Below are 10,223 nucleotides of genomic sequence, written 5' to 3'. Positions count from 1 at the left end.
TGATGGTGCACGGGCACTCTTTTGTGTTGTTTTTGTTGCTTTTTACTTGTGCTTGAGTTGTATCTATGAACAATCATTTCCTCATTCTAATTCGGCATATTTTGTGTGGTTTGTAGCAGATTCACACTTTTTACAAGCGCAATATTCTATTAAACTTACTTTTGTTTGTTCGATAGCTCCAACAGTCACTTTGAATTTTAAAAGAACTGTCAAAGTTTGCGATCTTTCCATGGAGTTCGAGTCTATTTCACGAAAATGAGTTCGACGAACTGGCGAACTGTCAAGCTTGCTCCGTCTGAAAGCACAGTCATGTTTAGCTTGACGGTCTAAGCTGCTGTCAGGTTGGTGAGGTTGTTGTTCAGTTTCAGCTTTAGAAGTGAGCTCAGAAGTGAACATGCTGTCGGAATCTTTCGAATCTCACCGGTGTCTGAGACAAGGGGACGGACTCTCTTGTTTGTTGTTTAATATCGCTCTGGAAAGTGTCTTGCGAAGCGCGGGATTCGACATCCGGGGCACGATTTTCACCCGAACTCAGATAGGATTGCATTGAGGATCAATGCGACGATGACAAATTACCTGCCTGCCCGAGCCCAACTCGGAAGCAAAGTTTCAGTAGACGGCGATTATCTCGAGGTGATAGAGGAGTTCTTCTTGGTACGATCGTAACTTCGGACAACAAAGTATGCAGCTAAATCCGAAGGCGCATTGTTCAGGGAAATCGTGCCTCCATAAACTTATGCGATCCAGAAGACTCCATCAACACACGAAATGCTCGATATATCGCACATTGATACGTCCAGTAGTCCTCTATGGTCATGAGTCTTGGACGATACGGGCGGAGGGCTCCAACGCTCTCGTTATTTTCGAGCGGCGGGAGGTACGGACTATCTTTGGCGATATTTGTTAGCAGGGTTTCGCCGAGCAAGCATCCTGACCGTGACGAAAGCCGGAATGGTACGATGGCTGAGACATAAGATGAAGTGATGGCTGGGACACCCCACCAAGAAAATGCTCGACAACAACCTGTTCGGTTGGAGGCGCAGATGAACGCAGCGAGTTCGTTAGCTTGATCAAGTGGAGCAGCACCTGTCGAAGATCGGGTGTAGCCAAAGGTAGAGGAGAGCAGTCATAGACCGAGCTTCCTGGAAACGATTTGGTTACATGACCATGACAGCACGACGTGCTCAACTTGGAACGGGTCAAGAAGAAGAAGAAGATATACTACTACTACTACTGCTCTATCCCATGTAGAAAAAGGGAGATAAGCTAGAGTGCAGCAATTACAGGGGTATTATGGTGTTGAATACAGGCTACAAAATAGTCTCCCTAATACTACAAGATCGTCTTGTCCCTTTCGAAAAGGTAGTTGGAAATTATCAGAAGGGATTCTGAAACGGAATACGAACCACTGATCAGATCTTCACCATGCGGTAGATCTTAGAGAAAATAGCGGAGCAATAGCCAGCCCAATAGCCAGATGAAAACTGTACGACGCAATACTCTTTTGGAATCTCGGTCAAACTTACCAGACTAGTACGACTGACAATAACCAACGTAATGGTAGATGAAACCTCTATAGGATCCCCCCTTTGTTTTCAGCAAAGGGCCTTTGGAATCGACGGAGGCTTCGCTGATGCCCAGTCCCTGGGTCGCTTGGCAAATGAAGTAAGAGTGAACAGCTGTGCGCAATGGTGACGATCGCCGAAATAAATGATCGATGATCGAGCTGGATGAAATAATAAGCATCAATATCTTGCCGACCATTTATACTGATTTAGCTTTCGAGATAATTTTTTATCCAAAATTAATGATTTTCGGGACTCTCCCGTATGTGCTTTTGATAAATGCGGACATTCACTGTCACGACGAGTTTGAACGGTAGGTTTATTAAATGAGCTGTTGTTGACACATCAATATGAATGTTTATATCCCTGTTCTACAACTTAAGTCCACTAACCGAGCGTTGGTCCAAAAAAATATAACTTGACGCACGGGATAATTGTGGTCGGCCTAAATTAACAACCTTCCGGAAAGGCACGATTAATGCGAAAAGCGTAAGCGATCACAACCATTACGACGCACCAACGCGATGCAATTTTATAAAAAAACACAGATACTCGCTTCGCAGAAGTGCAAAGTCTATATAGTATACAGGTCGTTGTATAGCCAAGATCTAGTTAACTATTTAGAACTTCATTTTGACATTTATATTAAAAAAACGCACTAAACGTAACAACTGTGACGGATTAAACTACTTGAAGGCCATGAGCGGCATGGTAGTTGGCGCCCACCAGCAGTAAGATGCTCGCCTCCCACCGTCAAAGGCGAATACACTTTTTACACTCTAGCTTTCTTCGGAGTCCCTCTTTGCAGTGGGCCAACTTTGCAAAAATGTCGTCAGAAAACAGTAACGGTTACTCATGTCGTTGCAACACAGCAGTCAACCCAATCGAATAATATCCACAAATTCGAATACTATCGTTGTTCTTACGCACGACTACGATTGGGGCTGCCCTTTCTAAGTTATCGATGGAAGTAATCACGTTTCATTTAACCAATCGGTCCAGCTCTGGCATGCATAGTATACGACACGGACCGCCTTGGAGGGAAAACTGGGCTGCAATTTTCCTTAAGCTGCATGCGGTTCGCATTCCGTTGCATGCGGTTTATGTTTATGAGGAGGCATTGAAATATCTCGGTTAAGGATGGGGAGAGTATCCTTGGGAAGCTTTTAGGCTCCTTAGAGACAGCCAAGTTCTCTTCAGGAACCTTAGTCCGAGGAGATCACTTTTTCTTGGACTGTTTCCTAGAAAGTAGTGGATCAGGAATGGAAGGATTAGTGTTTCGTATTGGATTCACAGGAGAGGGATTAACATGTTTACTGGTCACGTGACGCTATGATTGGCAGCTCTGAAGAGCTTTTTCGCCTCCAGAATTTTTACTTTGGGCGTATCAGGGAATGCAAATGTTCCTTACCCTAGCTTCACCAGATCTTCCTATGGGTAATCAAAATTTTCCATTACGCCGGTAACCTCTACCAGACTACTGGGAATGTAAACTCGGTAGTGCTCCGTATACTTTGGGTAAGCCGCAACGACGCTGGCTTGTGCCCGGTCTTTTGCGGTAACCTTAATCTTGTTAGGGCGCAGCCGAAAAACATCTGTTACATGCGATATAAAATAAACAATTGTCTCACCCTGCCACGATGGTGGCTAAGCGCGTGAAACGACGCGAAACTTTTTGTATAGTTAATTTTACAAATGCAGAACGCTTACAAAATTAAATCAATAAGATTAGACAATAGTGATTGAACTTCGAAAGTTAATTTAAATATAGAACGTTCAGAAAAATTCATTAAAAGGAACCATTGGCCAGCTCAACCAGTTGAACTCCTTTCCGTTTTTTACTTTACAATTGAATCACCAAACTATTATAATTACAGTTCGGAACATGCTTGATTAGTGATGAGTTGCTTGAATGAACATAGACGTGTTTGATAAATATGCATTTGCCTCAAATTAGATATGTATCGAAAAACGTCAAATGCTTGTCCTCCAATTTATTTATCTATGTCGCAATCAATTTATACATGGAATGCTTATGTCAACTATACGCCTCAACTAAGAATGCAAAATAATACATTAAATAAAAACTTTAACAAATCTATCAATTAATAATTGCCTGCCATGAGTATTGCTTGAATAAATAATTACCTACACAAAAATAAACAACTTAGTTCTTACTTAAGCGTAGGAATGTTCTGTAAATTAAATATATTGATTTAAATAAAAAAAACTCGCATCATTTACAGAAGAAATATATGTACAGGCAGTCCCCGAGATACGCTATTATAGCGGACCGCTATAACCCGGGAAAATCTGCGTATCTCATATTCCAACGTAAGTCGTATCCGCGAGTAAAATAGTTTATACTTCAAAGTTACATAGTAGACTTACTTCTCTGCATTTAATTTATTCAGCAAATCAGGTGATTTTTTTAAAAAATACATTAAGATAAACTTTAAACAAGTTTTTTATGGCAAAGGATGATATTTTGGAATAATTTTTCATCTTTTTGCTAATGTTTTGTACCATAGACTGTAAAATTACAAAAACCGTAGATCTCTGAAACCGCGTATAAGAGGAATCGCATATCTCGGGAACTGTAGTATTTTTGCTTTGGTCAAGTTCAAACATTTAAATCTGTGGATATGATAGATATTCGAATCCATCATACCCGTCTACAAAATATTTTTCACATTAAACGGAATTGTTACGTTACTAACAGATTGTTTAAAAAATAAGAAAATATAAATTGTCCTAGTACTGTGCGAGCGGCGACTAAACAAAAATTATTCTTGTGAATTTTTGCTATTTGCTTTGGTCAAGTTACAATAGAAATTACATCCATCCTATCTGTCAACAATACTTTTCACATTAAACAGAACTGTTATATGACTAACACATAATAATAATAAATAAAACGTTGCTCTATTACGGTGCGAGTGGCGACTAAAGGCAGATTGTTCTTGAGTAAGAGGTATTATGCGGATAAGAGTTATGAGTAAGCTCAGACCCCATATAAACTTTCTTGAAAAAAATTCCCAACACAGCTTTTGTTTTGTTTCAACTAAGCCAGTCTACCCGTCCAATGGAGGGCCTAAGTACACCATCGAAATTTCCGTGTTTCCATACACTGCGGCCACAGTTGGATAGTACATTTTATCAGGTAAATCTGTTCATGGATTAAAGACCTAAGTTATTACACATTCCTTCATTGTCAAATATAAGTCAATTACCTGTAAAAGCTACTCCCAGAAATTCATAATTCTTTTCAAATGACAATGTATTGTCATCGCAGTCTAGAATAACTCGAATTCTTTCTCCTACCTATTAAAGATTTTTGAACATAAAATACCCTAATTATATACATTACATATAGCTATTTGTCATACTGTACATACCTTATACTTTGGGGCATTATTCAGCAGAGGATATATTCCATGCGCATCCCCATTGTGCAGTAATAGGTTATCTACCAGATTCCAACCCCAACTTTGATCATCAGCACCTATGATTAAAAAACAGTAAGATCATTTAAAATATTTCATCCTATTTCCAAATCCTCTTACCAAGCAGAGCATAATATCCATGACATTGAATTGCCGCATCTTTGGTTGCAATTCCAACGACCGCTACCGTTCCAAGAGGACCTTCCCATCGTACTTCCCAGGCATGTCTACCGTGTTTGAACCCAATTTTTCCCCTGGATCCATCGGTACTCTGTGCCACAGGATTCCTGAGTAACAAAAAATGTTCATCATTCGGGGCGAAAGCCGTACAATTCGCTAAATGTTTGCCACCTTTACCTGTGAAGAGTGAATCCATTTGGTTTAATATACACATGACGACTACAATCGAAAGGATTCCATGCATGGAAAAATGCCCTAAGCTTTGCTTTGTACGATGGCACTACCGACAAAAGATCGTTTTTGAACGCTTCTGTTGGAACTTTTTGCAAACATTGCGCCCGCCAAACTTCATTGTTTTCATCACACAAAAAGCGATACCAATTTTTGCAAACCAAAGCGCAGTTCCGTAAATCCTGTAGCTTCAAATAGGAGAATATTAGCTCCAACACATTGTCCGGAATATTAGGGGCATATTCGATCAGATCTTCATCCATCGCATTCGTGTACAGCAATGGATGTACAACCAGTGCACTCCAGATTTTCGGGACCAACTAATGTATAGTAAAGACCGCCACCGTAAACAGTATTTGTACAATTATTGGAGCAAATCAGAGACACCATTTACCGAGGCAACCGGGAGTATTTTTTCTTTCCTAGCTTGTTTTGACATGGAAAATTATCCAGAAAATGTCATTCATGCACAATGGTTGCCGATTAGGTCACGCTTCAGCACTGAGAATATTAAAATAAAACCCGGTCTACATTTTAACTTCGGTGCTAGTAATATTAAGCTCGAAATCATCTATTAGGCCGCATTTACAGTAGATAAATAATATAATGTCGTTCATTTCATTAGACACCCGACAAATAATGAGAAACATCTAGCTTACCTAGTCTCATGGTAAAAGCAAGGTGCGTTGGCAATCGTACCTGGGATAAAACCCAGTCATACAATTCGGTCAAATTTCTTATGTGCTCGTAGTCATGTTTTGGATCAATTTAACCTACGAGTAGAGCACCGACAGGGAGACGAATTTGACCTTCACGCACACACTCTCATCGAGATGTTATATTTATAACCACGATGCCCCGCGTAACCACGCCCGCTTCAGTCGCCCAGCAGCTTTTGCAGAGTGTGGGTCTGCGTCGGGTCATAGCAAAAATATAATTCTATGCAAAAAAGGGGGCTGGGGTGTAAGAATCAATCTCTGGCTCCCTCGTGAGAGCCGTTATCAGAGAATGGCTCTTTCAGAACTTTTTTCTCATACTACTTGCTTGCCGATAGTGCTGTAGTGAAAGTGAAAATTGGATTGAATCGGTCGAGCACAATCGGCAGCAGCAATAGGTACATCCTTCAGGGTTGCACGAGTAGCTTGGTTCACGTACAAACTAGGCATTTTGAAATATTTGTTCATTGAATAGTAATGATTTTTTGTGTATTTTTTAAAACTTTGCAAATAACATAAAAAGATATACAGGCAGTCCGCGAGATACGCTATTATAGCGGACCGCTATAACCCGGGAAAAATCCGCGTGACTCGAATTTCCGCGTAAGTCGAATCCTGGTGCAATTTCGTTTATACCTCAAAGTCACAGAGTCGACTTCCTTCTCTGCATTTGATTTATGCAACGGATCAGGCGATTTTTAGAAAGGTTACATTAAAATAAGCTAAAAACAAATGTTTTATGTGACATAAAAGATATTTTCGACCAATTTTTCACCATTTTCCTTAAATTTTGTGCAATAAACTAGCTCAGCTGTCAAATTTCCAAAAACCGCGTATCTCCGAATCCGCGTATAAGAGGATCCGCGTATCTCGGGGACTGCCTGTATTATTTTGTTCTTTGCAGTTTTGTAGAACATCATTTTTATCTATCTCCGCTACTTTTCTATTCTTAAAAATCTGTGAAAATTATAGCAAAAACTCCACTGATATTTATAGAAAAACTAGATTTCTTATTCTTAACCACCTTGTAGAACATTGTATGTATCTATCACTTAAACTTTTCCTGCTATTATTTAATACCTCCGTGTGTAAACATTGAATATGTTTTCTTCAGACTTTCAAAATATCTTAGGAGAAAGTGTACCAATTGTTAGGTTAAAGTGTTGCCAATACTTTACAACCGATGGTTTAAACATAAATAATAATTTAAGTACGGTTAAATGCAGAAATCGACACACGTGTTGTCGGTTGGACGCTTTGAATGAGAGGTTGAATATGTCGGCTTCGAAGCCCAGGATCCTTAACATACACGCTTTGAACGCTTTTCATAGACCAGCGGGTTAGACGCTATTAATGAAATTCGACTCCGATTCGAGGAAACTTGACCTACACGACACACAGGTACCTATCGACACAAGCGTTGTCGGTCGGTCGCTTTGAATGTGTTGGTATATTGCGATGTCCGTATACGCGCGATGAAGGACATACCGTGATTTTGCGTGTGTATCACGCGTGTGTTCGTTTTTTATCTCGCGTCGCATGTAGGCTAGAACGAGAGATTCGAGTAAAAAATGGTTGGGAGGAGTCCAATTGCAGGTTGGGAAGCTAGGTGTAGATGAACGGGGTAGTCAGCACTGACCGACTCCAAGCCAAGCTTTTTGTCGTCTGTCTGCCAAACAGCCCAGCTTGCCAAATCTTCATGCTTTCTTACTCTGCCAGACATGATCGTTAGTAAGGGAAAACGAGAAACCTGCTGCAAACCGTGTCAAATCGCATCAGACCGATTATTGTATGGATTTGCCAGCAGGCGACAGACTGTGCCACTTGTTAAACTGTGAGTGTAGTTTGATTGTCCCAGACCTTTCTATCGTGTCTGGCCGTTGTTTTTAGTTTTTATAGAAAATTTAAGCTGGGCAGCTACATGGCCAAACCGTTTCGAACGGCCTGATATCATCCGTTGGATTTGCATTAACATTGCGTTTGTGTTGTTTTAGGACTTTCTATGTGTAGCTTAAAATTACGGTCGACACCCGAGATACGCGGAAAATGCGTTCCAGAGAAATCCGCGTATCTCGAGTTTCTAAAAAACATCGTTTAAATGTCGTATTAACGGGTCAAATACCTATTTCCACGCTATGAAGCAAATTAAAAATTGTTTTTTATATGCTTTACGAGAATTTCATCAGAATGCTATGAAGATTATTTTTTATAATAATGTAATGTAAAGAATAAAAAATTTATTTGAATTTGAAAATATAAAATTGAATTCCACATACCAAATTCCGCGCATTGTCATATTTGAAAAACTCATGTATCTGCGAATCCCTGTCGAGAACCGCGTAATTTGGGTATTGACTGAAATCGATATTTGGTGTACATAATTCAATATTCGTTTTGTATTCCGTAATTTTTTAACCACCTACACATAGTGATGGCTTTAGCAGTATGGCAATGTTCTAATGAAAAAAATAATCGAATAATAAGAATGAATCAATTTAATAATAGATAGTGCACCAGCCGTTTCAATAAAATTTGGTTAAAATCCATGCTATACACCTTGAGGATTTTCACTTTTTTGTCAGCTGGTGCTGTCAAAATAAATTTGGTGTCGTTTATAGTGTTAGATCCCAAGCTCCAAACGTCACACGAAAGGGCGCCCGAAAATGCTCCCGCAGGGCGCCCGAAATTGGTACCTTCGGGCGCCCGAATAACGATGGCTAAGGCAGGTTTTGACATTTGCAGTAGCCAAAAAATTGGCAACGCTGCCAAAAACAAAATTTTCAGCTCCATCCCTCTCCCCTCTCTCATCATTCCCTACCAGTTCTTTTTTTCTTCTATGCATCCCCCAATCATTTTACTGTCTATATTTAGAATCGAACTCGTATTGTATGTGTTTGAATCTCTAATGTGTTATGTATTTGTCTTTTACGTCTGTGTTGAATTGGGGGCTAATATAGGGCTATAAAAGCACCCATGATGGAGTCAAGCGAAATATGCACTGCTGTGTATGTCTTCGTCATGAATTTGCACTAGATGCACCAAATTGATGGTGCAGTTAAAGGTCGGTATGTATTTTGGTTTCGTTGAAGCCTCGGCCTCAGCGAAAAGTGTTTCCTGAATTTAATGAAGGTATAAATAGTCTCTATTTTACATGCATTTTCGGACACTGATTCCAGTGGAACAGCATCATCATTACCGTCATCAAACCGTCATGAGTTTGTCTCGTCTTGTTTTCGTGTGATCGTAGCGTAAACTATTGTGAATACATCAGAGGGGCAAATATAATGTAACAAGAGTTCTGCTTGCAACCAAACGTGCGATAATAATTTAACTTTCACGACAAAAAATATCACATGCACATTCATAGGTCGGATGCGGTGATGAAAATTGTAACCCATTTTAACCACTGTGAGATGGCACTGGAGCTGTTGTGCGATGTAAAAGGATCATCTAAAGGTTAAGGACCCTCTTCTAGTACAAGATGGACCTGAATCATGGTAAAAAAGCACGTTCATTTCTTTCATTCCTTTGGTTCTGCCGGCAGCATGATCATGACGGTGGTACCGGTTGCACGAACATGACGGTGATAAATGTGCGAATAAGGTTTTTTTGCTATGGTAGCAGATGCAGAAGACTCCTCATTGTTATTTTCTGCATGTAAACAACTGCATTTTATATAATTGCAGATGAAACTCGTTCGTTTCTGCAGCGGCTTCACTCGTGTTGTTTACGTGTGCTTCTTCTTCTTCTTCTTGATGATGGTGTGACACCCAATATGCTGCCCAAGGTACCAACATCAACAATAGCAATGCCCCCGAAGGTGGGCTAAAACTTGCAAAATGTTGAAAAATCGTCTGAATGCTAATAAAACGTGTTTGTAAAATTAGGTAAAATCTTCTTAAAGTCATATCAGATAAAATTGCTGACCATAATGCAGTAAAATGCCTTAAAAAAACGAGCACTCTTCGACTCTGTAGCGTAAATCGACAATGTTAGCCCGTCCGGCTGTCTTTTGCATGCTGGGATGTCATTCTCATCAAGTTAAAATTTTCAGGTTAATTATTTTGTTGGTAATAGTTATTTGA

The 10,223-nt window shown here is 39.9% G+C and overlaps 1 protein-coding gene across 1 annotated transcript; it reads right to left on the bottom strand.

Annotated features, from left to right (window-relative positions):
• Positions 1-3,544: 3,544 nt before the first annotated feature.
• On the bottom strand, positions 3,545-5,833 carry LOC128297372 (F-box/SPRY domain-containing protein 1). The gene is made up of 5 exons (XM_053033000.1): positions 5,369-5,833; positions 5,132-5,298; positions 4,964-5,070; positions 4,799-4,889; positions 3,545-4,734 (listed from the first exon to the last, which is right to left on the bottom strand). The coding sequence occupies exons 1-5, from the start codon at positions 5,683-5,685 to the stop codon at positions 4,640-4,642; spliced, it is 777 nt and encodes a 258-aa protein (XP_052888960.1). The 5' UTR covers positions 5,686-5,833; the 3' UTR covers positions 3,545-4,639.
• Between the last annotated feature and the right edge of the window lie 4,390 nt (positions 5,834-10,223).

The sequence above is a fragment of the Anopheles moucheti genome, chromosome 2, assembly GCF_943734755.1.
Source record: "Anopheles moucheti chromosome 2, idAnoMoucSN_F20_07, whole genome shotgun sequence".
NCBI lineage: Eukaryota > Metazoa > Arthropoda > Insecta > Diptera > Culicidae > Anopheles > Anopheles moucheti.
Note: the sequence above shows the minus strand (reverse complement) of the source record. Positions and strands in the feature narration are given on the sequence as shown.

Coding starts and splice junctions, on each gene's coding strand:
- LOC128297372 (XM_053033000.1), bottom strand. CDS start 5,685: ATGGATGAAGATCTGATCGAATATGCCCCTAATATTCCGGACAATGTG. Junction 5,071..5,131: donor TGGATATTATGCTCTGCTTG/GTAAGAGGATTT, acceptor TTTTAATCATAG/GTGCTGATGATCAAAGTTGG. Junction 4,890..4,963: donor ATAATGCCCCAAAGTATAAG/GTATGTACAGTA, acceptor AATCTTTAATAG/GTAGGAGAAAGAATTCGAGT.